The sequence below is a fragment of the Gallinula chloropus genome, assembly GCF_964237585.1.
Source record: "Gallinula chloropus genome assembly, chromosome: 13".
Taxonomy (NCBI): Eukaryota; Metazoa; Chordata; class Aves; order Gruiformes; family Rallidae; genus Gallinula; species Gallinula chloropus.
Genome location: NC_140098.1, coordinates 22,720,904 through 22,744,772, shown reverse-complemented (window position 1 = coordinate 22,744,772; position 23,869 = coordinate 22,720,904). Strand labels below are relative to the sequence as shown.

Sequence of the window (23,869 nt, the reverse complement as noted above, 5' to 3'; positions counted from 1 at the left end):
GCGGAACCCCCGCGCCGGGGGGCGGGCACCGGCGGCGCCTGCCGGGACAATCGCTCCCACGCTCGCGCGAGGGATCGCTCCGCGGGGTCACTGAGTCCCTCAGCGCCGCTCCCCTCTCGCGCGGGGCTGCCGCTTCTGTCTCAGGGCGCGTCGGTGCGGCGGGAGCTCCCCGCGGCCTCGCCGCCGCAGCTGCCGCCCCAGCTCGGCTGTGCGCCGGGAAAGGAGCGCGGAGCGTGGAGCCGTGCGGTGCCGGCGCCGGATCCCTCCGCGCGCCGTGAGGGGGTGCGGCTCGCGGGCCGCCATCTTGCGAGCCGGAAGCCTGCGCGGGGCGGCCGCGGGTGAGTGGAGCGGCCGGGGGGGGGGCGCGAGCTCGGGGCGGCGGGACGCGCGTCGGCGGCCGGGAGCGTGTCCCACGGCAGCGAACCGGGCGGCTTGTCACAGGCGCCCGCCGGCCCCAGCCCGGGCCTGTCTCGCCGCGCTGCGGGACGCGGCGGGGAGGCGGGGGGACCTCTCCCCCTGCCCGGCCGGGGCTCGCCCGGCCCTGCGGGCAGCTACAGCCGCGTCTCGCCGCAGCGCCTGGAAAGCGCCCGGGCAGCGCGGTCGTTGCTGTAGGAGTCAGGGTGAGCTTCGGTCGGGTCGCGGAGGGGCCCGTCCGCGGGCCGGGCCGGGCTTCGTGCAGCGGCGGGGCTGAGCCGGCTGTGGGCAGTGGCAGCGGGGCGGTCCTGGGGGCGGCCGGGGGGCTGGCTGCTGGTTAGGGCGCTCACCCGGGACACAGCCGGGAGGCTGCCGGCCGGAACAGCTGTTTAACGGGCGCTTTGGCAGCGGCTGCACCGAGGCTGCTTCTCGCAGCACCCCGGAGTGCCCCGTGTTGCGGGTGTTCGGGTGGGGGAAGGGCGGGACCCGCCTCTGGAGGCCTCGGGCGCGTCTGTTCCCGCAGCGGGGCTCCGCGCGCTCGGCTGGTTCTGCGGATCGCAGGAACGACTCGAACAGCTGGGTAAAGCGGGTGCGCCGGGCACCGCCAGACCTTACACAGACCGCTAGTTACACACGAAGTGCTGCCGGGAGCCTGGTCCCGCGTGCCCGCCCGGCAGGAGCCGAGCTCTTCCCTGTGGTAGCTCTTCAGGAGGGGCTTGGCCGTGGTAAAGCGCCCTCTCGGTTAGTTTTCTGCAGGACTGGTGGGCTGAGCTGTCCTGGAGAGACCCGGGTGTGCGGGGCGCGGGACGCCAGCCCTTCCCTCTGCGCACAGGGCTGGTGCCACCTGGGTTGGCAAAGCCTGTGGGTTGAGGATGTGGCCGGTTCAGTTTGCGTGTGGATAGGCCGGAGGCTGGCTTGGTGCGTGTGGGTGACTTTCAAGCTGTAACAGTGCTTTGCCAGTGCAGAGAGCATTTGCCTGTACAATAGCTGATGCAGGTGGCATCTTCAGACGCGTGTTTGCTTCCCTCCCCTTTGAAGCGAGGCCATGGGTGCGTGTCTTCCAGCAGTTGCTGCTTGCTGTGCGGTTTGAGGGCTTCTTCCCCTTGGGCTTCTCAGAAATCTAGGGCCAAATGGAACCTCGAAATAACATGTCAGTAAGTCCAGCTTACTGAACTCGGGCACGATAATTCCTTCCTAGACCTTTGCTGGTTAATGTTTGTCTAACACTCTCAAAACTTGACTGTACTCTGGCGTTCACGTCGGTGGCTGGTGTCACTTATCTATCTAAACTAGACCCAGGCCTTTCACTCCTTGGTGTAGGGTGTGTTTTCTGACCCTCTTGCTATTTTTGGAGTAGTCCTGGTTTTGATCGTTGTCTTCTGGGGTCCAGATTCAGTCTGGTGGAATGGGAATATCCAGGAAGCTTCTGTTCCCTGTTGGCCTTAGTTAGGTGCAGAGTTGTGGGAAGGGGGGTGCTGAGGGCTCTGGCTCCAGGCACTTGTAAATAACCAGACTGAGAAACAGCAGGCCTGATTGTTTGGAGGAATTGTTTCGGTTTTTTCCCCAAGTGAAACAACAACTGGTGTCCTTCTGGCGTGACCAGGAGCTCCTGGTTCCAATTACCTCCCCCTCTTCTCCCACAGAGAGTGTTTATCATGCTGGGCTCTGGGTTCAAGGCTGAGCGCTTGCGAGTGAACTTGCGCCTTGTCATCAACCGCCTCAAACTGCTGGAGAAGAAGAAAAGTGAGTATTTGTGGGGGCAGGTCAGGTGCTTCTGAAGCTCGGGAGGCTTGAGGAGATGATTTTTCTGGAGTCAGGGTACTTCTATGGGCCAAGTGTGGAGCAGCCCTTTGCTCTGCCTCGCTGGAGCCTTGTGGTCTGCCCCGGTGTGTGAGTACCCAGAGGAGCATGCTGGTACCACGAGGCTGCTGAGCACCTTCCTGGCAGGTGTTGGAGTGCGACCTACGGGCTGCATGGGGTGGTAGCTGTGGGCTGGGTGTGAAGGAACAAGCCGGTTTGCCCTGGGGGAGGGTGGGGCGAGCTGCTTTCCTGGGCCTTCTGTGACCACAGCGTAGCAGGGAATTTCCTGGGTGCTGTGGGAGGCTCTTCCCACCTGCCCAGCCCTGTCCAAGCACAGATGTGGTTCTGATGCACTCCACACTAAGAGCCCACTCTCCTTTCTCCTCTGAGTTAGTGTGCTAGGCCCTAGACACAAAGGCTGCACCGAGCTATGGCTGAGTGTCTGGTGCTGCAGAGGCTCGATGAAGTTGCAGGGAGTGCTGGTGATGGCTTTGTGCATGGGGGACTGTGGGTGGGTGTGGAGGCAGCAGCCCTGCCAGCACAGTGACCGGCCCGGGGGATGTGTGCCACAGCTGAGTTGGCCCAGAAGGCAAGGAAGGAGATTGCAGATTACCTGGCAGCTGGCAAAGATGAGCGTGCCAGGATTCGCGTGGAGCACATCATCCGTGAGGACTACCTGGTGGAGGCCATGGAGATCCTGGAGCTGTACTGCGACCTGCTGCTCGCCCGCTTCGGCCTGATCCAGTCCATGAAGTGAGCTCTGGCCCAGGGGGGGAATGCTGTGGGAGAGGGTCCTGGCCCCTGGGGTATGGCTAGGGGCTGGCCTGGGTGTGTGTCCTAGGGTCTCCAGAGACCTTTTTGTCCCCAGGCAGGGAAGACTGGAGCATGGATGGGAGGGCAGCAAATACTCAGTTCTTGGTGTGGAGATGGGCTTCTTTCCGTTGTCTGCAGGGAGCTGGACTCTGGGCTGGCAGAGGCAGTATCGACACTGATTTGGGCTGCACCACGACTCCAGTCAGAAGTGGCTGAGCTGAAGATCGTGAGTAGGGGTGTTAGACGTGCAGCGTGGGGTGATGCTGCCAGAAGCCTTTGTCTGGGACACTGTGTCATTAAGGTTTTCACGGGCTCTGCAGATGTAGAACCCGGTATAGGTGTCCCTGGAGCATCAGGGGTGGCTCAGGCTGCTCAGCTGGGGCTCTCAGTGGCAGAAGTGAGGGCAATCTGGGATGGGGGTGGGTGGCAGAAGGGGCTGCAGCAGATGTGCGGTGTGTGGTGGGGGAAAGCAAGGGTGGGCACATTCCCAGAGTTTCTTCCCTGCTGCAGGTGGCTGACCAGCTGTGTGCCAAGTACAGCAAGGAGTATGGGAAGCTGTGCCGGACAAACCAGATTGGGACAGTCAATGACAGGGTAATGACCTGCTGCAGCTGGCAGAACGAGCCCGCCCTGGCTTTCTGCCGCTCTTCTCTGGCCAGTGGCTGATGCCTGTGGCTCCCTGCAGAGCCGGGTGGGCCAGCTGTGCTGCTGGGGACCTGCCTGTGCCGAGGTCCCTGGCAGGGCTGCTGCGTGTGGAGCCCTGGCCTGTGGTTGGCAGCAGCCTCCCCGGCAGCAGTGCTGCACTGGGAGGAAAGGCCTCCCCAGGGCTGCGCTGGGCCCCTGCAGCAGGTGGTCCTGGCTGCGCAGAGCTCCGCTGCGCTGGGCCGGTCCCGCTGAGGGTCTCTGCTCCTCGTGTTACAGCTGATGCACAAGCTGAGCGTGGAGGCACCGCCCAAGATTCTGGTGGAGCGATACCTCATCGAGATTGCCAAGAACTACAACGTGCCCTATGAGCCTGACTCAGTGGTGATGGTGAGTGAGGCGCCTGCCGCTCCCCTTTGTGCTGGCTGTGCTGGCTTTGGGAGTGTAGGGCTGTGGCGCTGCAGCCAACTCGGTGGTAACGGTGCTTTGGCATCTTCTACACAGCCCTAGCCTAGCAGGATCCCTGTGCCTTCCCACAGCCCTGTGGTATGTAGCTGTAGCTAGTCAGGCTATGCTCTGGTTCCCAGTAATGCCACTCTGGAGCTGCTGTCTGTTCTGTCTGGGTTGTGTCTCTGTTTCACTGTCCCATCTTGTGCAGTGACAGACGCCGCACCTGATGCTGTGCAGAGGGCTGTGATCAGAATAGAGACGTGTTGGTGAGCAGAATTCTTCTTCCCTCCCCAGGCTGAAGCCCCTGCCGGGGGAGAGGCAGACCTGATCGACGTGGGCTTCACAGAGGATGTGAAGAAGGGCGGCCCTGGAGCGGGGGGAGGTGGCGGGTTTGCGGCCCCGCTGGCGGGTCCCGACGGAATGGTGCCCATGCCGGTGATGATGCCCATGCCCCTGCCAGCACCAAACCCACCCTTCTCCTACCCGCCTCCCAAGGGACCGGTAAGGGCCGTTGCTCCCAGCAGTGCCTCTCCCTGTGCCGGGCTGCGGTCGCGGTGCTCAGTCCTGTGCCTGCTGACTGGCAGCGTCTGTGCTTGATGTGTCAGGAGGCTGGTGTGTTGCTGTGAGACTTTGTGGGGTGGAAATGGTTGGCAGAGCAGCTGAAGCTTCGTGTTGCTTCTTGGCTGTGGAGGTTCCTACCCGTGTTCTCCAGGAGCCCTCTTTGCCTTCAGGGAACAGAGGAGTCCAGACTTAACTCCTGGGGCAGTCTTCTGACTGTCAGGCTTTTGAGCAGGAGTTGGAGCTGCACTTTGAAGTTGGTAGGCTGGTAGTGTGCCAAAACTCAGTCAAGGAAACGAGGTGAGTTGTTGTAGGGTGGGAACAGCACAGAAGAATATGGGAGTGCCCTGCCCTCAGACCTGCAAGGGGAGGGGACCAAGCCAGTGGCTCTTGAGATGATGTGTGGTGAGGATGGGAGGTGACAGCTGAAGAGAGCACCGTTCTCTGAGTTCAGGCACTTACAGGATATCCATGTGGGCTGGAGAGTGGCAGAACAGGGGGGTGGTTTGGAGTCTTCCTGCAGTCCCAGCAGTGCTGCACTGCTGGGGGTTTTGTGGAAAATCTGGGCTCAGTACTGTCAGCTGGCTGAAGGCCCAGCCATAAACACACTGAGGACTTATGCCAAGTGTAGGTCTTTGAGGCACTGCTGGGTTACAGATAAGGGTGGTACAATGCCTTGAGTGAACCAGAGACCTCTGTCCTGCTGTGTGGCACTGCACTCAGGAGAAATGGCTCAGGTGTGCGATTATCCTTTTAGTCCTGGTACTCCTGATGCCTTGACTGAGGCTTTAGTCACACTGGTTCTTGAGAATACCTCCCAGCCCTGTTGGCTGGGCCTGGTTGCTGCAGGTGACTGCATCTGATGTAATAGTTAAGAATCTTCTGGTATGTATGACCTGTATCAGGCTGGATTTGCCTTAGACTGCTGCTTTCTCTGAGTCCTGGGGCAGCTGTGGGTGTATGGTGTGCCATGGTTGCTCTCCCAGGGGAGCCTGACTCTTAATTTCTCTGTGCAGGAGAACTTCAGTGGCCTTCCAGTGGGCACCTACCAGCCTTTCACTAACATCCATCCACCACCAGTTCCATCAAACCCCCCAGCATACGAGTCTGTAAGTGCCTGGGCTGAGTCGCCATCGTAGGCAGCAGAGGGAAGCTCAGAGAGGGTGCAGTGGTAGCTGCAGGAGTGGCAGATGAAGTCTGTTGCTGTCAGCCTTTGGAGCAGTTGGGGTGGTGTTTGGCTTTGCCTGTGGGTGTGGTGACTCACTGTGTGCCTGTCGTGGGGAATGCCCTGTGGAAAGTTCCTGCTGCAAGGGAAAACAAGCTCAGTTTTACTGCATGGTTAGACTGGTGACAAACAGGGAAGGAGGAGCTACACCAGCACAGCTGACTGTGCCCTGAGCCTCTGTCCCTGCCCAGGGCCTGGGGTGTGGTGGTTCTGTAGGGTGCTGCTGGTTACAAGGGCCTGTCCATCAGGAAAGGCAGCAGTAGCTGTGGTTTCGTGGATGGAGTCTTCTCCCACTGAAGTCCTGGATAGGTATTTCAGACCCACTAGCAGAGCTGCTCTGTTGATCCCGTTCCAGAATGTGCCCAGTGGAGTTGGCTGAGTGTCAGGGAGGGAGAGGAAGGTTGAAGCGCTGCCTCCTCCTGAGGAGAGGCACGTTGTCCTGGGTGTGCTGGTTGTCTGCCCTCGTGGGTAGGAAGGGTGGGGTGTGCAGTGCTCTGCATGAGTGTGGCTGCTGCCCGTGAGCAGTGCCTACACACCCCTGTGCTCCTGTGCCTGATAGGAGGGGTGGGATGTAGTAACTGAGAGTCTCTTGCAGATTGATGAGCCTAATGCTGACAAGGACACGTCTGCACCAGCGGCTGGTGAGTGGGGACACGTAGGGTGGTTGGGGGCTGTGGTTACCTTGTGATCCCAAGGGGAGTGGAGGCAGCTTTCCATGCAGGGAAAAATGTGTAGAGCTTGATAGATCTTGAGAGTGGGATTTGACTTTAGAGAGGACTGATGGGAATGGAGAGTCTCCTGTCAAAACAGGGAGGATCCAGACTGACTGAGTCTCCAGCTTAAGCTGTCTCCTCAGACTGAGTATAGGGCCTTGCAGGGTACGGTGAGAAAACAACAGTTCCAAGTGATAATATATTCTTACACAGTGTGAATAATACTGTTCTGCAGCAACAGAATGAGGGAAGTAAGTGCTCAGAGGGCAGATAGGGTTGAATTGATGTCGGTGTTGAGGTTGCATACAGCAGAGCAGGACAGGCAGAGAGAGCTGTTACCCTGGGCCCGTCTGCCTGAAGGCTTACGGGAGGTCATGCATCGTAGCTGGATCATAAGGAGATGCTCTTGCCTTGTACTGTGTGATTCTGCTCTGTCCTGAAAGGGTGGGGAGGGTTCTTGAGGTAAGTAAACCCTTGCCCGCTCCAGCAAGGGGTTCTGACAGTCTGCTGGAGCCCAGTGGGAGTGCTGGTGGTGGTGCTGCAGACAGGCCTGTGGGTGTGATGGATCTGGCTGTGTGCTTCACTTGGGGTGACAGTGCCTGGTGCCTGCCTGTGTCTCTGGGAGGTGTCGGAGCTGAGGAAGCTGGGGCTCTGAGCCCCCCACGCAGCACGGCCAGGGCGGGCACGGGGGAGCTTCAGCACCTGCCCAGCGGGCTGCGGGCAGCGGAGGGGGAGCCGCGGGACAGGGCGGCAGCCGGCCTGGCAGCCACCTAACCCTCGTCCCTCGTGTCTGCCTCGGGGGGGAGCAGCCGCGGCACGGGCACGGGCACTGCCCTTTGGCAGCAGCAGCCTCCCCGGAGCGGCTCCGGGGCGCGCGGTGGTGGCGGCTGCAGCGGTTTCTTTTCCCCCACGCAGGGCCCGGGCCCAGGCCAGGAGCTTCCAAACCCAAAGCTGGCGCCGCCCCTGCCGTGGACACCTTCGTGCTGCCGGAGCTGCCGTCCGTGCCAGACACGCTGCCCGCAGCGTCGGCCGGCAGCGCCTCTGCCTCCGAGGACATTGACTTTGACGACCTTTCCCGGAGGTTCGAGGAGCTGAAGAAGAAAACATAGAGGCGGGGCCGGGGCGCGGCGCGGGCTCCGCGGCTCTGAGCGCGCGCTGCTGCCGCCAGCGCTGCCGCTGCCCTCGTCTGCCGCGGGCGGCGACCCGCGGGGCGCCCGTGAGCCGGGCGGGGGGGGCGGGGCCGTGAGTCGGGCCGGGGGGGCGGGGCCGTGAGCCGGGCGGGGGCTCCGCGCCCCGCCCCCGGCGCGGGAGGCGGAAGTCGGGCCCCGCCCCCTCCCGCCGGCCTCTCGCGGGCCGGGCGCGCGCCTGGGCGCGTCACGCCCTCGCGCGGGCCGGCGTGACGTGTGTGGCGCGTGATGCCTGTGGCGCGGGCCGGCTCCTAATAAAGTGGGGGCGTGGCCTTTGCCGCGCCCCGCCCGCCGCCACGGGTCCCGCTGTGTCTCCATTGGCTGGGAGGGCGCGGCCTCCGCCAATCGCCGAGCTGGGGTCCCGGAAGCGCCGCTCCACGTGTGCGGCTCAACAGATGGCGGTGCCGCTGCGCGTGAGCGGCCGGCGGGCCCCGGGGCGGCGGGAGGGGCCGGGCCCAGGGCGGGGGCGGCGGGGCCGGGGCGGGCGCGGGGTCCCGGGCGGGGGGCGGCCGGGGCGGCTCGAGGGGCCGCGCCGGGCGCGCTGCTGATCATCTTCCGCAGGGCCGGCTGCGGGCGCTGGCGGCGCTGGGAGGCTGCGGGCTGCTGCTGGGCGCGGCGCTGGCGGCGGGCGACGAGCGGCTCTACAGGGCGGCGGTGATGCCGGCGCTCCGCGTCCTCCCCCCCGAGGCCGCCCACGGCCTGGCCCTGCGCGTCGCCGCCTTCGGGCTGCTGCCGCCTTCCCGTCCCGACGGCGCTGCGCTGGTGCGACTCTGCGGGGGGCCGGGCGGGGCGCGCGGGGGCGGCCGGGACCCGCGGGGACGCCGGACCTGCCGCGGCCGAGGGCGGGTGACGGGCTCCGCCGGGCGGCGGAGGGGCCCAGCGGGGCTTCGGGACGGCCCCGGGCGCGGGGGGCGGCCCCGCGGGAGCCGTAGGCACCCCCCGGGGCAGAGGGGCGGGCGCGGGGCCGGCTGCGGCTCCCGGGGCCGGCGGGCTCCGGCCCTCCTGGACCGTGGCCTCCAGCGCCTGCCCCTGCCCCGCAGGAGGTGCGAGTCCTGGGACGGCGGTTCCGGAACCCGGTGGGCCTGGCGGCCGGTTTCGACAAGCAGGGCGAGGCTGTGGACGGGCTGTACAAGATGGGTTTCGGCTTCGTGGAGGTGGGGACTGTCACGCCCAAGCCCCAGGAGGGGAACCCCAGGCCCAGGGTCTTCCGGCTGGTGGAGGACGAGGCGGTCGTTAACAGGTGGGCCGGGGCTCTGCGGGTCCCGCAGCCCGCCCAGGGGGTGCACGTCGATTTTGGTGGTCCCGGCCCCGTGGTCTGTGCTGTGGAGACCTCGTGTCTCCCTCCTGTTTCTCCCGTGTCCTGCTCGGGGCCTGGGGACAGCAGCCCAGCCCTGAGCCTCGTCTGCCCCGCGCAGGTTCGGATTCAACAGCCACGGCCACGCTGTGGTGGAGCGCAGGCTGCGGGCGCGCCAGGAGACACAGCTCAGGCTCACTGGTGGTGAGACAAGCTTCTGTCTGGCCCTGGGGCTCCGTGGGGTGGGTTTGGGGGTCTCCTGGGGGCCACAAAAGGTGTGTAATGCCAGCATCCAGGTGCAAGAGGGCCCTGACCAGAGCAGGGCGCGTTTGGACAGCGTGAACCCCCTTGGGACCAGGTGCCTTTCTCCCCCCGTCTCCTCTCTGACTGGCTCCGCTTGCTGCTCTGGGCAGGACGTGTCTGCCAGGACTGGTCAAAGCCAACATGGCCCCATGGCAACCTCTGCTGGGTGGCCAGGCCGGAGGCTGCAGTGTCAAGAGATGCTTTCTGGGGCAGGGCTGGTGGTGCTGCTGTGGCTGCAGGACAGCCCCAGGCCCGCTGCTGCGCAGCACGTGGGCTGCATAGCCCTGTCCAGATTTTAGCTCGTCCTGGGGCCTCCCTGTTGGGTGCTGTGGCCCTCGGGTGGCGGTTGGTCCCGCTGTCCTGTTCAGCTGTGTCTGTGTTCCAGCGGGGATGCCCCTCGGCGTCAACCTGGGCAAGAACAAGAGCTCTGCCGATGCTGCGGCTGACTACGTGGCCGGGGTCCGCACGCTGGGCCCTCTGGCTGACTACTTGGTTGTGAACGTGTCCAGCCCAAACACGCCCGGGCTGCGGGACCTGCAGGGCAAGGCTGAGCTGCGGGACCTGCTGACCAAGGTGGGTGCCTCTGGAAGCCAGTCTGGACCTCAGCTGCAGCACTGGGTGCGTCCAGTCCCTTGGCAGCGCCGGCTCCGCTCCAGCCCCAGCGCAAGTCGGGGCCTGGCGGGCAGAGCCACCAAGATGCCCCCTGATCAGCTGCTGGCAGGGAGTTCACCACAGCACCCTATCCCAGCAAGGGGCATGTGAGCAGCGAGGCATCGCCCTCTGCTCCGCTCCTGCGAGGGTGCAACAAGCCGCCCACCCCACGGCGTCAGGGGTTGCCGCGGTCCTGTGTGGGTCCTGAGCCCCAGGCCCTGCACCGCAGGGCGCCTGTCCTGCCACACACGGAGAGCGGGGCCCGTCCTGTGCTGCTGGGCACAGGCGTCTCCTCGGTCCTGAGGGCTTCCCCTCAGCGCTGCCCTGTGCCCCCCGCATCCCGCTGCAGGTGCTGGCAGAGAGGGACACGCTGCCCTGCGAGCGCAGACCAGCCGTGCTGGTGAAGATCGCGCCGGACCTCACCCCGCAGGACAAGCAGGACATCGCTAGCGTGGTCTGCGAGGTGAGGAGGCAGCGCAGGCAGCTGGGCTGGCGGGCTGCCTGCCTGGCCTGGCAGCGCAGCGGCAGGGCTGCAGTGCTCCTGGCAAGTCCCCTCTCTGAAGGGACAGGCAGAGCTGCAGCACTCCGGCTGCCAGAGGGACAGTGTCCTGAGCAGCTCTGTGGCTGAGGGCCGGGTCCCTGAGCATCACTTGGACCTTGGGGATGGTCCAGGGGGTGAGGGCGGCTGTTTTGGCCCTGGTGGCGTCGCTGGCACTTTGCCGTGGGGGGTCCTGTCCTGGCAGCCCGGAGAGGGGAGCGGGGGGGCTGCTCGTGGCAGCTGCGTCCTCGCGCTGCTTCCCCCTCAGCTGGGTGTGGACGGGCTGATTGTCAGCAACACCACGGTGAGCCGGCCCGGCAGCCTCCGGAGCCCGCAGCGCGCCGAGCCGGGCGGCCTCAGCGGGAAGCCCCTGCGGGAGCTCTCCACACAGGCCGTCAGGGAGATGTACTCCCTCACCCAAGGTAGGAGCGGGGCCTGGGGCACGTGCTGGCGTGGCCGGTGCTGTCCTGACCCTGTGCTGCCCCCAGGCCGGGTGCCCATCATCGGGGTGGGCGGGGTGAGCAGTGGGCGCGATGCCCTGGAGAAGATCCGAGCTGGAGCCTCGCTGGTGCAGATGTACACGGCGCTCGTGTACCACGGGCCGCCGGTGGTGGGGGCAGTCAAGAGGGAGCTCGAGGAGCTGCTGAGGTAAGCGAGGGGCCTGGCACCTCCCCAGGGAGCCCCGGGGGGCTCTGAGCAGCCGCAGCAGCGGTGGTGCTGCAGGGCTGAGCCATCACTTGCTGCCCTGGACAGGGAGCAGGGCTTCCAGAACGTCATGGAGGCGGTTGGAGCGGATCACCGCAGCTGAGGCGTGGCAGAACTGAAGTCTAGTTGGAGGAACCTGCCGAGCAGGGACAGGCCTGATGCTTCCAGTGCTGGGAACGGGCTGAGGTTTCCCGTCCCAGCCTCTGGGAAGGGTCAGCAGCAGGTGAAGGTGGGGAGCAGGGGAGGGGTCTCCACGCTGTATTTTCGGCTTCCCTGTGGCTTGGACTCCTCGGCAGAAAGCAGTGCTGGGTAATGCTGCTGGGCGCTGAGGGAGGCAGGCTGTAGGCAGCCCTGCCCCCAGCGAGGGCTCTTGGCTGTGGAGGACACATCCTCCCTGCTGTTAGTGCGCAGAGCTGTGTGCCAGGCAGTGTCCTGGATGTCCCTCCTGCGAAGCAGCCCACAGCCCTGCTGAGGCTGGTGCTTGGTCCTCCTGCACTGCAGCTGCTGTGGGAGTGTCTGTCCCCCTCCCCTCTCTGCACACTGTCCTGTAACAAACCCTGTGTCCTGCCTGAACATCAATAAATGTTTGGCTCCCCTGGTCCTGTGCGCTGCCCTGGGGTGGGAGGAATGCAGCCCTCTGGTGAGTGGGATCAGCTCCCTTTATGGTGTTCCCAGCTGCTCCTGGTGGTAGCAGCCACAGGGGTAACAGCTCTGGGATGGGTCCACACAAAGCTCACCCAGAACTGCCCTTGCAGAGCTCTGCCTGAGCCAGGGCCCTCGGGAGGGGCTGGCGCTCCTTCTTCCTTTGCCTGCCAGTAGAGGGATGTTTGGAGACAGCTGTGGCTGCACCCCGCGGCCCGCTAGGGACAGGCCCTGCGTGTCCGTGTTCCTGGAGGGTGCTGGTTTGTCTCCGGCGCCTCCAGTGCTGAGTGCGGCTGCGCCCGGGACTCGCTGCAGCTGTCTCAGGCCCTGAGCAGCAAACAGCCAGCGCGGCCGCAGCGTTCCCTGCGCGGCGCCGCTCAGTCCCTTCCTCGCAGGAGCGCGGCCCCGGGCCCGGCTACCGGAGGAGCAGGAACGGCGACCCAGCTCCCGGCGCGGGGCCCGCGGCAGGGCCGCCGCCCGGCCGCTCCCGCAGCCCTGTGCGCGGGCTGTGCCCCCGGCGGGCCGAGCTGCCCGCGGGGGGACGCGGCCCGGGCTGCGCTCTGCAGCGCCCGGGAGGCCTCGGGGCGCCCGGCCCCGCCTGGAGGCGGCTGTGGGGCCCGAAGCGCCGCGTCCCGGCCGCGCCGCCCGCGGCCGGGGGGGTCCGCGGCCTGTCCTCGCGCCGCCGCGCGGGGCTGCCCCTCCCGCCCCCCTCGAGGCGGCCGTGGTTCCGCCCGCCGTCGCCACACTTCCGGCGCGCCCTCCACGTGACCCTCGACGCTGTCCCCGCGCCGGAAGTCCGCCAAGGGGCCGGCGGCCCGTCTTGCCCAGCGGCGTTTGGATTCTATGGTGGTCGCCGCGCCCGCGGGCTCCGGCCGCTAGCGGGAGCGGGCTAGAGCGGCTCCTCGCGCGGAGCACTGTGGGGCGGCCATGGCGGCGCTCGGGGCGCTGGGTCCCAGCCGCTGAGGCAGCCGCGGCGGGCGCCGCGCCCGGCCGCGCTCCGGCGCCCGCCCGTTGTCCCGCGGCCGCCCGCGCAGCCCCGCGATGGCCGAGGCGGGCGAGGAGTCGCTGCACCGGCTGGCGGGGACGAGCCCGGGCGCCGCGGGCGGCGGGCTGGTGCCGCGGCAGCGCGGCGCGGCCGAGGAGCTGCACGTCTTCAAGGCGCCCGCGCCGCGCGCCTCGCTGCTGGGCCTGGACGCGCTGGCGGCCCGCAAGCGCCGCGAGCGCCGCGAGCAGCCGGGCGGCGGGAAGCGCTCCCGGGTCTCGTCCTACAGGGACTGGGAGGAGGGCCGCGACGAGGCGGGCAGCGCCGAGGAGGACGACGAGGACGAGGAGGAGGAGGAGGAGGAGCCCGGTCGGAGGAGCCGGAGCGCCCGCAGGGACAGGTGGGCTCTGCCGGGGGCTGCTCGCTCGGGGCGCGGGCGGGCGCGGGGCCGAAGGGCTGCGAAGATGCTGAAGGGCCTGGAGCATCTCCCCGGTGAGGAGAGGCTGAGCGAGCTGGGGCTGCTCAGCCTGGGGAAGACGAAGGGGGAACCTCATTAAAGTTTATAATTACCTGAAGCAGGGGATGCAGGGGCCATGGGCAGCCCCTGCTCAGTGTCTGTGGGGACAGGACAAGGGGTGATGGGCTCAGGTCGGAGCACAGGGAGCTCTGCACTAACATGGGGAAGAACTTTATCCCCGTGAGGGTGAGGGAGCCCTGGGACAGGCTGCCCAGGGGGTGTGGAGTCTCCTTCTCTGGAGACATTCCAGCCCCAGCTGGACACCGACCTGTGTGACCTGTCCCAGGGACCCTGCTTGGGCAGGGGGTTGGACCCCATGGGCTCTGGAGGGCCCTTCCAGCCCCTGCAGCTCTGTGATTCTGTTGCATGGCTGGCAGTCTGGGCGGGGGCTGCGGCGCACCGGCCGCTGCCGGCCTGAGCAGGCTGGGAAAGGCCTTTTGCCCTGTGTGCTGCTGGGGGCGGCACGGGCGGGGCGGGGAGCGGGCGGCACGGGCGGGCACGGGGAGCAGGCGGCATGGGCGGGGAGCAGGCGGCACGGGCGGGCACAGGGAGCAGGCGGCACGGGTGGGCACAGGGAGCAGGCGGCACGGGTGGGCACAGGGTGCAGGCGGCACGGGTGGGCACAGGGAGCAGGCGGCACGGGTGGGCACAGGGTGCAGGCGGCACGGGCGGGCACAGGGAGCAGGCGGCACGGGCGGGCGCGGGGTGTTCCCCGCGCTGTCAGGCCCGCAAGCGCCAGTGTCCCCAGCCTGCAGATGCCCGGAGGCAGCGGCGTCCTCAGCAGCGCATGTCTGAGCGCACCAGCAGACTGGCTGGGCTGTTGGCAAAGGATGGACAGAGCGCTTTTGCCTGTAGGTTTCTGTTCTAGCAGAGGTTAGAGCTGGAGTCATATGAGACACGTCAGAGGGCAGCTACCCCTCAGCACCTTTCAGCTCTGCTGCTTTCTGCTCTGTCTCCCAGGCATTACCGTTCTGTCCATGTGGAAACACCGTCCTACACTGGGGGCGTCAGTGAGGAGTTCTGGGAGCGCAGCCGGCAGCGGGAGAGGGACCGGCGGGAACATGGTGTCTTTGCCTCCTCCAAGGAGGAGAAGGAGCGGAAGAGGGAGCACCGGGACCACGATCGCAAACGGGACCGTGGTAACTGCTCAGAGACCTCGTGCGACTCCTCCTGCTCAGGGGCTGGGCTCGTCCCTCAGCCTCCTTTGCAGCCCTGAGCTGATGTGAATGGTGTTTCTGCAGCAGGCTGGGGAAGCTTCTGTGCTCACCAGGCACCTGATCTCACTTTCTGCTTGCAGAGGAGCGGGACAGAGGTCGTCACAGCAGCAGATCAGAGAGAGATGGCTCATCAGAGCGGAGCAGCAGGAGGGGTGAACCAGAGAGTCCCAGACATCGACCCAAAGGTGGGATTGCAACCCAGCAGAGTTCTTGTGTGGATCTCACAGGAAGGGGCTTGTTCTCTTTTTCTGTTTGTTTTCTTTTGTTTACTTCCTGCTGCTGTTGTCAGGACAAGTGTGGGTAGAGAAGCCTGAGTCTTTGCCTTTAGGGCAAGCGTAAAACTAGTTCAGCCTGGGTCTGGGAGCAATCTCCTCGATGTGTTTGTGAAAATCTGGCTGCTCTCTGCACAGTGGGGTCTGTTCTGTGTCTGTGAGAGAGAAATGAGGTGGTTCTCCGTGGAATCTCGGGGCCAGCAGCTGGGTGCCCTCTCTCCGTGCTCCTGGCTAGCAGCTGCGTGGTGGGTCCGGGTGCCCAGGGTCACTGAGTATCCAGCGTGTGACCCCATCTCTGCTAGATGCGGCCACGCCGTCTCGCTCCAGCTGGGAGGAGGATGACAGTGGCTTCAGCAGCGCCCGCCGCTCGCAGTGGGAGTCCCCCTCCCCCACGCCCTCCCACCGGGACGCGGAGCGCAGCCACCGGCGCGACACCGACCGCAGAGACCGCGACAGGTACCGGCACCTGGGGCTGCGGCAGGGAGAGGGGCGTGGGGGGAGCGCCTGGCCGTGGGCGGCAGTGCCTCCCTCCTGCTGCGCTTCCAGGTCTGTGAGGAGCAGGTACTCTGACAAGACGCCCCTGCCCACCCCCTCCTACAAATACAACGAGTGGGCTGATGACCGGAGGCACCTGGGGGCCACGCCGCGCCTGTCCCGAGGGAGAGGTGAGGAGCCTGGGCCGAGGGGTTCCCTCCAGAGCTCTGCCCTGAGCTGTGCTGGGGACTCCCTGCCGAGCAGCACTGGGGCCGGTGCCCGGGCTGACCGGCTCCCCCTGTCCAGGGCGGCGTGCGGATGGGGAGGAGGGCATCGCCTTCGAGACCGAGGAGGAGCGGCAGCAGTGGGAGGACGACCAGCGGGTGAGAGCGGCTGAGCAGCGGGTGCACAGCGGGCGGGGCGGGGGCGGCGGGGGGCTGGCGGGCCCCGGGGGAGCGGCGGGCCGGGGAACGGGCTCCCTCCGGCGGCCAGACGGGGAGCGGCGGGGAGAGCCCGGCCCCGGCGGCGGCTGTGCAGGTGTGTGCTGCTGGGGGTGCCTGTGAGGCTCAGCGCCGCACCTCTCCCCTCCCAGCAAGCCGACCGGGACTGGTACATGATGGATGAGGGCTACGACGAGTTCCACAACCCCTTGGCCTACTCCTCCGAGGAGTACGTGAAGAAGCGGGAGCAGCACTTGCACAAGCAGAGGCAGAAGCGCATCTCTGCGCAGCGCCGGCAGATCAACGAGGTAGGGGGCAGGTGGGGGTCGGCTGCTCTGAGCCTGTGGGCTCAGCTTGTTTTGCTGCCCCTCGAGAGACCCGCTCGCTGGCAGCAGAGGCTGAGCCCTTGCTCTCATGTAGAGAAGGACACGGTGTCCTGGCCCAGACCTCGTTCAGAGGGATCACAGGGGAAACCAATGTCAGGTTCCCCTGGAAAGAGCAGCCTGGTGTCTCTGGTGTGGGCAGAGTGACTGATGGGTCACCACGTCCAGGGCAGCAGGAATCCAGAGGGCCGTGTGGGCCATGCTCCTGCTGCTCTGGGGTGTGAGTCACATCATTAGGGCTGTCTGGGCTGCAGTTTTCAGCACACAAGCAGGATTGTGTCCAGGCTTCCTGGTGTGTTCTGAGTCTGGCAGGGACTCTTGTGGTGGATGACATCTGTCCTGCCTGCCTTTGCAGACGGGCTGTGACAGTGCTACAGGCAGCCAGTCTGTCCTCCCCAGACCGGCTGTTTGCAGTGACTGTTTCTCCTGTAGCACTGTAGGAGCTGTCAGGCCCCCTGGGCTGGAACCATGGGTTTCATCCTGCTGTCAGTGCAGGGCCCAGAGCTGGGCTCAGGGTTCCAATGTGATCTTTTGTGCTTCCTGTGGGGTTCCTGTGCCTCTCCTGCTGCGCTGTGTCCCGCAGGATAACGAGCGCTGGGAGACAAACCGCATGCTGACGAGCGGCGTGGTGCATCGCATCGAGGTGGACGAAGATTTCGAGGAGGATAACTCGGCCAAGGTGCATCTCCTGGTTCACAACCTGGTGCCTCCTTTCCTGGATGGAAGGATTGTCTTCACCAAGCAGGTAGGGACTGTGGCCGAAGGCAGGGAGCCCCCCAAGTGCGAGGCCTCTGTCCTGAAGCTGTGCCTCTTTCCTGCAGCCAGAGCCAGTGATCCCTGTCAAGGATGCCACCTCGGATTTGGCCATCATCGCCCGGAAGGGCAGCCAGTTGGTGCGCAAGCACCGGGAGCAGAAGGAGCGTAAGAGGGTATGCTGTGACCTTCCAGCGTCCTACAGTGTGTTACCTAGTGCCCTAGAGCCCTTGCTCAGGCTCTGCAGAGGACAGGGTTTGGTGTCAGGGAGGATAAGGGATCTGTATTTGTATGGCCTGCATATCCTGGCAGCCCAGCTCATTGCACTGCCTCATAAGCAGCTGTGATGCGGTTTCCTCAGGTACTGCCTGGGACTTGAATCTCTCTGTCCTTGTGCAGAGGAGTCCAATCCAAAGGGCGTTTGGATCGTGGGAGAAGAGAGCAGGCAGGAGGATGCAAGGTAGGTTAGGGACAGTCAGGGCTCGTATGGTGGCAGGATGTAGCTTGCCATGTCGCAGCAGAGCATTGTGAGGGGATTATGCAGCAAGGTAACACAGTTTTGGGGGGTTCTTCCCAGGGGCTTTCTCTAATGCTTGTGTGATAGCTGTGGGGAAAGCAGGGGGATATTCCTGAAGTGTTGAAACTGGGCTAGGCTTGAGCTATCTATACTATGAGCAGAACGGAGGTGGAAGCTAAGCTGATTCCAGAGGTGAGAGCAAACAGGAAGATCTGTGAGCACCTGTCAGGAGCAGGAAGATTATATCTGGTCCAGATTTGCATAGGTTTAAGTGCACAGTTAATGGGAGGGTCAGTAGCTGGAGCCACTTTCTTTGGAGGCAGTTGGTCGTCCTGCACCTGCAGCCTCTGTCTCCAGACCAGGGTCTAGGAGCTGTGCTCCAGTTCATTTGGAAGAGGGCAACTCCACAGAACAATGGGATGTGCTTTCTGCACTGTAGCATTGGGGAACTGTGGGGCTGTTTTCCTGGTCTCCCAGGCATCCTGAGTAGGGCTGGAGAGGAATGATTTGTCAGTGCTTGCTGTGGCAAAGTTATGCTGCTCTCGGTCCTTCCAGGCTCAACATAAACACTGGGAGCTGGCAGGCACCAAACTGGGAGACATTATGGGAATCAAGAAGGAGGAGGAGAAGGATGAGATGGTGACAGAAGATGGCAAAGTGGATTACAGGTAGGAGCTTGCTTTGCATTACTCCTGCTTAGCTGTGACAGCCAGGCTGTAGGCATAGCAAAGTGTGTGGAGAGGCAAGTTCAGAACTTCTGGTGTCTCTTCAGGACTGAGCAGAAGTTTGCTGAACACATGAAGGAAAAAAGCGAAGCCAGCAGTGAGTTTGCCAAGAAGAAATCAATCCTGGAGCAGAGACAATACCTGCCCATCTTTGCTGTGCAGCAGGAGCTGCTCTCCATCCTCAGGTATGGCTGCTGGTCACAGAGCATCCTCAGGGCTTTGGGCTGCGTCTCGGGAACCTGAGGGGAGTCCAGGCAGGCGGCCTGTTGGGCAGCTGTGCCCTGTGGTGCCATGAGCAACACGCAACTCGGTACGGGGGTAGGTGAAGCTGTTTATTGGGTGGAGTCGCACAGATTATAGACACTTGTTACTGCAGACCTGGCACGCTAGAACATGCTAACTGGTTACACACACTGTTCACACCCTGCTGACTGGTCAGTGATTAGAAGGAGCTCTGATGAACATATCTCATAGCTAAACATCCTTAGCTTACCTGTGAGGCCTAAAAGCATCCGCACACCGGCTGCCGTGAGCGTCTTATTGTGGGTGGTTCTCCACATGCCCTGTTACTCCCAAGTTCTTCCCCTAACAGCTCCTGGGTTGAGGGCAGCCTGTACCCCTGTCAGCAGGGCTGCTGTGTTTTGAGAATGTGATTATTAAGATCCTCTCAGCATGAGGAACTTTTCCCGCCTCATGGGAACAGGAGGATGTTGTCAGGACCCAGATCTTGGGTGAAGGGAGCCAGGCCACCAGCAGCCCTGCTGCCTTCCCCAGCGTACCCTCAGGAAGCAGCTCTCCCGCCCAAGCAGGGTGGTGCTGGGCTGTTCAGACAGGGCTGGGAGCACAACAGCCCTTCTCTGCGGTGTGTGAAGAGACACCGAGAGGCTCTTTCCCGTCCTTCAGAGACAACAGCATTGTGATCGTGGTGGGGGAGACGGGGAGCGGGAAGACGACGCAGCTGACACAGTACCTGCACGAGGACGGCTACACCGACTACGGGATGATCGGCTGCACTCAGCCCCGCAGGGTGGCGGCCATGTCGGTGGCCAAGCGGGTCAGCGAGGAGATGGGCGTGCGGCTGGGGGAGGAGGTGAGTGCGGCAGCGGGGCCGCGCGGCGCGGGGCGTGCCTGGGGCTGGGCAGGACCTGACGGTATCCCCCCCTCCCTCCCAGGTGGGCTACGCCATCCGCTTTGAGGACTGCACGTCCGAGAACACGGTGATCAAGTACATGACGGACGGGATCCTGCTGCGCGAGTCCCTGCGCGAGGCCGACCTGGACAACTACAGCGCCATCATCATGGACGAGGCGCACGAGCGCTCGCTCAACACCGACGTGCTCTTCGGGCTGCTGCGGGAGGTGCGTGCCGGGCTGCCCAGCGTCGGGGGGACAGCAGCAGAGCTGCCACTTCTGCTCTGGCATCCTGGTCCTGGGGGTTAAATCTCCCCCAGTGCCCGAGCTGCGATCGAGGCTGTGAACTGAGAGAAACCTGGAGCGCTGAGATCTTTGCTGGCTTCAGGCTTCCTGCACCGAGGTTGGCGGGTCTTTTTAGCTGCACGGATCGTGTGAAACCTGTGTGACTGGGCACCAGTGTCCAGTGCCTCTGGAGCAGAGCAGAGGCTCTGTCCTGTTGTCTTAGCAGTATTGGAAGCAGCCTGCAGCCATGGGCAAACACCCTTTGTTATCAGCCCTCTCCTCTGCTTTCCAGGTGGTGGCCCGACGCTCAGATCTGAAGCTGGTTGTCACCTCGGCCACCATGGATGCCGACAAGTTTGCCTCCTTCTTTGGGAATGTTCCTATTTTCCACATTCCTGGGCGTACTTTCCCTGTTGATATTCTCTTCAGCAAGGTAGGGTCAATGTTGGGGAGTCCTGTTGTGCCAGGAGGGGGTTGTGATGTGGCTGTGCTGTAGTCTGTGGTGGACAGAAGGGATAGAGCAGGAGTAGCTGTGATGCAGCCTTGCACACCGGACAGGGCAGAGGAGGTGGTTGGTGTCTGTAACTGGGCTGTGCCTTTCAGACCCCACAGGAGGATTATGTGGAGGCTGCAGTGAAACAAGCCCTGCAGGTCCATTTGTCTGGTGCTCCTGGAGACATCCTCGTCTTCATGCCTGGCCAGGAGGACATCGAGGTGAGCTGGAGGGGCTAGGATTCTCCTACCCCCTTGTTGCTTCAATCTTCTATTTACACCTCTCTCTGTGTCTAGGTGACCTCAGAGCAAATTGTGGAGCACCTTGAGGAACTGGAGAAGGCTCCTGCTCTTGCTGTGCTGCCCATCTATTCTCAGCTACCGTCAGACTTGCAGGCCAAGATCTTCCAGAAGGTGCTGACGTGTGTCCTGATGGGAGTGGGGATGGGGAAAACTAGTGCAGGGGAGACTACTGAGCGTGAGTGGGAGGTGCAGACATGCCTTTTGTGTTGCCTGTGGAGGGTGAGGGAAAGCAGCTTGCCAGGCATCACCCTTGTCCTTCTGGGTTGTGTATCTGGCTTTGCACTCTCCCTGTGGCGCGGAGGCCCCTGCCCAGGGGCTGACTGGTGTGTGACATCCTTGCAGGCTCCGGACGGCGTCAGGAAGTGCATCGTTGCCACGAACATTGCAGAGACCTCACTGACAGTGGACGGCATCATGTTTGTGATTGACTCTGGCTACTGCAAGCTGAAGGTAAGCCAAGGTTTCCTCTCCTGTTTACACCTGGTCTCTGGGGTAGGGTTGAGGGCATTCTGTGGCAGTGACCCAGCCTTCCTCTTCCTTTGGTCCGTTCCTCTTGGGCCCTGCAGGTTTTCAACCCTCGTATTGGCATGGATGCCCTGCAGATCTACCCCATCAGCCAGGCCAATGCCAACCAGAGGGCAGGCCGAGCTGGCCGCACAGGCCCAGGACACTGCTTCAGGTAGGCAGGTCACTGGTGGTGTTCTTGTTTCCACAGCTTGGCATCAGGTTGTGTGTGTGTTTGTTCTAACTGGAGCTGTTCTTGAGCTCCTGGGGGGCTGAGGGCAGAGGCAGGCTGTGAGGCCTTCCCTTCTGGACCGCGTGGCCTGGCAGAGGGAAGGACATACTCCAGTTTCTTCCTTTGCCCATCTTCGCGTGGGGCTGTCGGCCTGTGATGCTGTCAGGAAAACAGCCAGGCCAAAGGCAGCTTTGAGACTGGCCTGCACCCAGGGAAGGGCTGTGCTAGAGAGGGGTGTGTGCCCTACTGCAGCCAGGCCCCCTTACGTGCTGGGGAGGCCAGGCTTCGGCCAGCGTAGAGGCGCTGCCCTGCGGTGCTGCTGGGTGAGCACAGAGCTGCTGCCCTGTGCCATGCCCAGCTGGCGTGTCAGGAGGGAGCACAGTGGCCCGAATGGGAGGAGTATGCTCTTGGCATCTGTTCCTCAGGCTCTACACCCAGAGTGCCTACAAGAATGAGCTGCTGACAACCACGGTGCCCGAGATCCAGCGCACCAACCTTGCCAATGTCGTGCTTTTGCTCAAGTCCCTGGGAGTGCAGGACCTGCTGCAGTTCCACTTCATGGATCCGCCCCCTGAGGACAACATGCTGAACTCCATGTACCAGCTGTGGATCCTGGGGGCCCTGGATAACACAGGTACTGGCTGCTGGGGCAAGCTGTCAGCCCGTGGGACTGACGCCTGCCCAGCTTCTGACCCCTGTGGTGTTTCTGCAGGTGGTCTGACCTCAACAGGACGCCTCATGGTGGAGTTCCCACTGGATCCAGCACTTTCCAAAATGCTCATTGTCTCCTGCGACATGGGTTGCAGCTCTGAGATCTTGCTCATAGTCTCCATGCTGTCTGTGCCTGCCATCTTTTACCGGCCTAAGGTACCTGCCTGCGCTGCCGGGGGCTGGGGGCCCCCCTGTCCCTGGGATAACCTGTGTCCTTCGCCCAGGGCCGGGAGGAGGAGAGTGACCAAGTGCGGGAGAAATTCGCTGTTCCAGAGAGCGACCACCTGACCTACCTGAACGTTTACCTGCAGTGGAAGAACAACAGCTATTCCACACTGTGGTGCAACCAGCACTTCATCCACGCCAAGGCCATGCGGAAGGTGAGGCTGTGGCGGCGGGGCTGGGGCAGGGAGCCCTGGGAGGGACAGGCTCCCAGCTGCCACCCGTCTCCGCAGGTGCGGGAGGTGCGCGCGCAGCTCAAGGACATCATGGTGCAGCAGCGCATGAGCCTGGCGTCCTGCGGCACCGACTGGGACGTGGTCAGGAAGTGCATCTGTGCTGCCTATTTCCATCAGGCTGCAAAGCTGAAGGTGAGAGGTGTCTGTGCTCATCTGGGGCCGAGGGGGCTGTGTGACTGACACACTGACCGCTCCTCTCTCTGCAGGGCATCGGGGAGTACGTGAACATCCGCACGGGCATGCCCTGCCACCTGCACCCCACCAGCTCCCTGTTTGGCATGGGCTACACCCCAGACTACATCGTGTACCATGAGCTGGTCATGACCACCAAGGTGAGCTGGAGCTGAGGGCTAGCAGGGACGGCGAGGAGTGTTCTGGGGGAGGTGGGAGGGCTGTGCCACAGTACTGAGACCTGTCAGGAGGGCTGGGCTCAGCCTGTCTCATCGATACCAACGAGGCATGACTGTGTTCTCCTTTGCCCAGTACGTGTTCCTGGCCTGTGTGGATGTGTTTGAACCTCTTTGTGGTTTTGCCAAGTCCAGCCCGTAGCAGGTTCTGAGGCCAGGAGGAGTTGTCTGTAAGGAGTACAGACCTAACCTGAAGAAACAGCATCAGCAAGTGGGGGGAGGGAGGTGCTGTAGGGCCTGGGCACTGTCTCCAGAGCTGAGAGCACCATGTGCTACCCTGGTTTCTCTCCTGTCCCTGCAGGAGTACATGCAGTGTGTCACTGCTGTGGATGGAGAGTGGCTGGCAGAGCTGGGGCCCATGTTCTACAGTATCAAACATGCCGGGAAGTCACGCCAGGTGAGTCTCCTGTCCAAGACAAGCTGGCAGGCAGCAGGCCCACCACATGCCTCTCCTGCAGTGTCTGTGTTTTGACATGGATGGAACAGGCTTGTGGGCCGGCAGAGTCTGTTGCTGGACAGCCCTCTGCCTGTGCCTGACCTGCTGCTGCCCTGCCCCAGGAGAACCGCCGCCGTGCCAAGGAGGAAGTGTCTGCCATGGAGGAAGAGATGGCTTTGGCTGAGGAGCAGCTGCGTGCCCGCCGGGAGGAGCAGGAGCGCCGCAACCCCATGGGCAGTGCAAGGTGGGCGCTGGCCCCGCAGCCTGCCCAGGAGCACAGCAGTGAGCTGTGCGGAGGATCCCGGTTCCCCACGGCTGTGCTGGTGCAGGGAGAAGGTGTGTATTCCACTAATCACCCTCGTCCTCTCCTGGCAGATCTACTAAAATCTACACCCCTGGGCGGAAGGAACAGGGGGAGCCCCTGACACCACGACGCACCCCAGCCCGCTTTGGCCTCTGAGGTGGCAGTGCCCGTTGCTTTGAGGCTTAAACACTTCCAGGAGCAGCTGAGTCTTGGGAGAGTGCCCAGCTCCTCTGATCACTGTGCTCTGTGAGGCTCGCTGCAGCTCCTGGCCCAGGCAGGCTGTGGTGCTTGGCACTGATTTTGCTACAGAACAGGAACACATTTATTTGTTTAAAGGTTGTCAGTCTGATCCTTGCTTTGTTTTGCGCTGCTGCTGGTCCTGGAGGCGAGTG

General features: G+C 63.6%; 3 protein-coding genes across 3 annotated transcripts; all 3 read left to right on the top strand.

Moving 5' to 3' along the window:
• Positions 1-92: 92 nt before the first annotated feature.
• On the top strand, positions 93-8,095 carry IST1 (IST1 factor associated with ESCRT-III). The gene is made up of 10 exons (XM_084270083.1): positions 93-338; positions 2,058-2,157; positions 2,787-2,967; positions 3,166-3,253; positions 3,538-3,621; positions 3,949-4,059; positions 4,414-4,620; positions 5,694-5,786; positions 6,498-6,543; positions 7,531-8,095. Exons 2-10 carry the CDS (start codon positions 2,070-2,072, stop codon positions 7,722-7,724), a joined length of 1,092 nt encoding a protein of 363 aa, XP_084126209.1. The 5' UTR covers positions 93-338; positions 2,058-2,069; the 3' UTR covers positions 7,725-8,095.
• A 277-nt stretch (positions 8,096-8,372) lies between these two features.
• Positions 8,373-11,887, top strand: DHODH (dihydroorotate dehydrogenase (quinone)). The gene is made up of 7 exons (XM_084270020.1): positions 8,373-8,564; positions 8,843-9,042; positions 9,218-9,300; positions 9,785-9,972; positions 10,400-10,513; positions 10,857-11,236; positions 11,342-11,887. The coding sequence occupies exons 1-7, from the start codon at positions 8,460-8,462 to the stop codon at positions 11,394-11,396; spliced, it is 1,125 nt and encodes a 374-aa protein (XP_084126146.1). The 5' UTR covers positions 8,373-8,459; the 3' UTR covers positions 11,397-11,887.
• Positions 11,888-12,976: 1,089 nt separating this feature from the next.
• Positions 12,977-23,815, top strand: DHX38 (DEAH-box helicase 38; the record flags this gene model as incomplete). Its single annotated transcript, XM_084270325.1, has 26 exons — positions 12,977-13,317; positions 14,395-14,573; positions 14,732-14,836; positions 15,226-15,379; positions 15,470-15,588; positions 15,704-15,780; positions 15,990-16,145; positions 16,804-16,965; positions 17,042-17,149; positions 18,046-18,158; positions 18,263-18,400; positions 19,119-19,305; positions 19,388-19,573; positions 19,923-20,063; positions 20,234-20,344; positions 20,420-20,536; positions 20,768-20,875; positions 20,992-21,104; positions 21,587-21,795; positions 21,874-22,028; positions 22,097-22,252; positions 22,328-22,462; positions 22,537-22,662; positions 23,039-23,134; positions 23,296-23,417; positions 23,549-23,815. 26 exons carry the CDS (start codon positions 12,977-12,979, stop codon positions 23,631-23,633), a joined length of 3,699 nt encoding a protein of 1,232 aa, XP_084126451.1. The 3' UTR covers positions 23,634-23,815.
• Positions 23,816-23,869: the final 54 nt, after the last annotated feature.

Coding starts and splice junctions, on each gene's coding strand:
- DHODH (XM_084270020.1), top strand. CDS start 8,460: ATGCCGGCGCTCCGCGTCCTCCCCCCCGAGGCCGCCCACGGCCTGGCC. Junction 9,301..9,784: donor ACAGCTCAGGCTCACTGGTG/GTGAGACAAGCT, acceptor TCTGTGTTCCAG/CGGGGATGCCCCTCGGCGTC. Junction 10,514..10,856: donor TCGCTAGCGTGGTCTGCGAG/GTGAGGAGGCAG, acceptor CTTCCCCCTCAG/CTGGGTGTGGACGGGCTGAT.
- IST1 (XM_084270083.1), top strand. CDS start 2,070: ATGCTGGGCTCTGGGTTCAAGGCTGAGCGCTTGCGAGTGAACTTGCGC. Junction 3,622..3,948: donor TTGGGACAGTCAATGACAGG/GTAATGACCTGC, acceptor CTCGTGTTACAG/CTGATGCACAAGCTGAGCGT. Junction 4,621..5,693: donor ACCCGCCTCCCAAGGGACCG/GTAAGGGCCGTT, acceptor TTCTCTGTGCAG/GAGAACTTCAGTGGCCTTCC.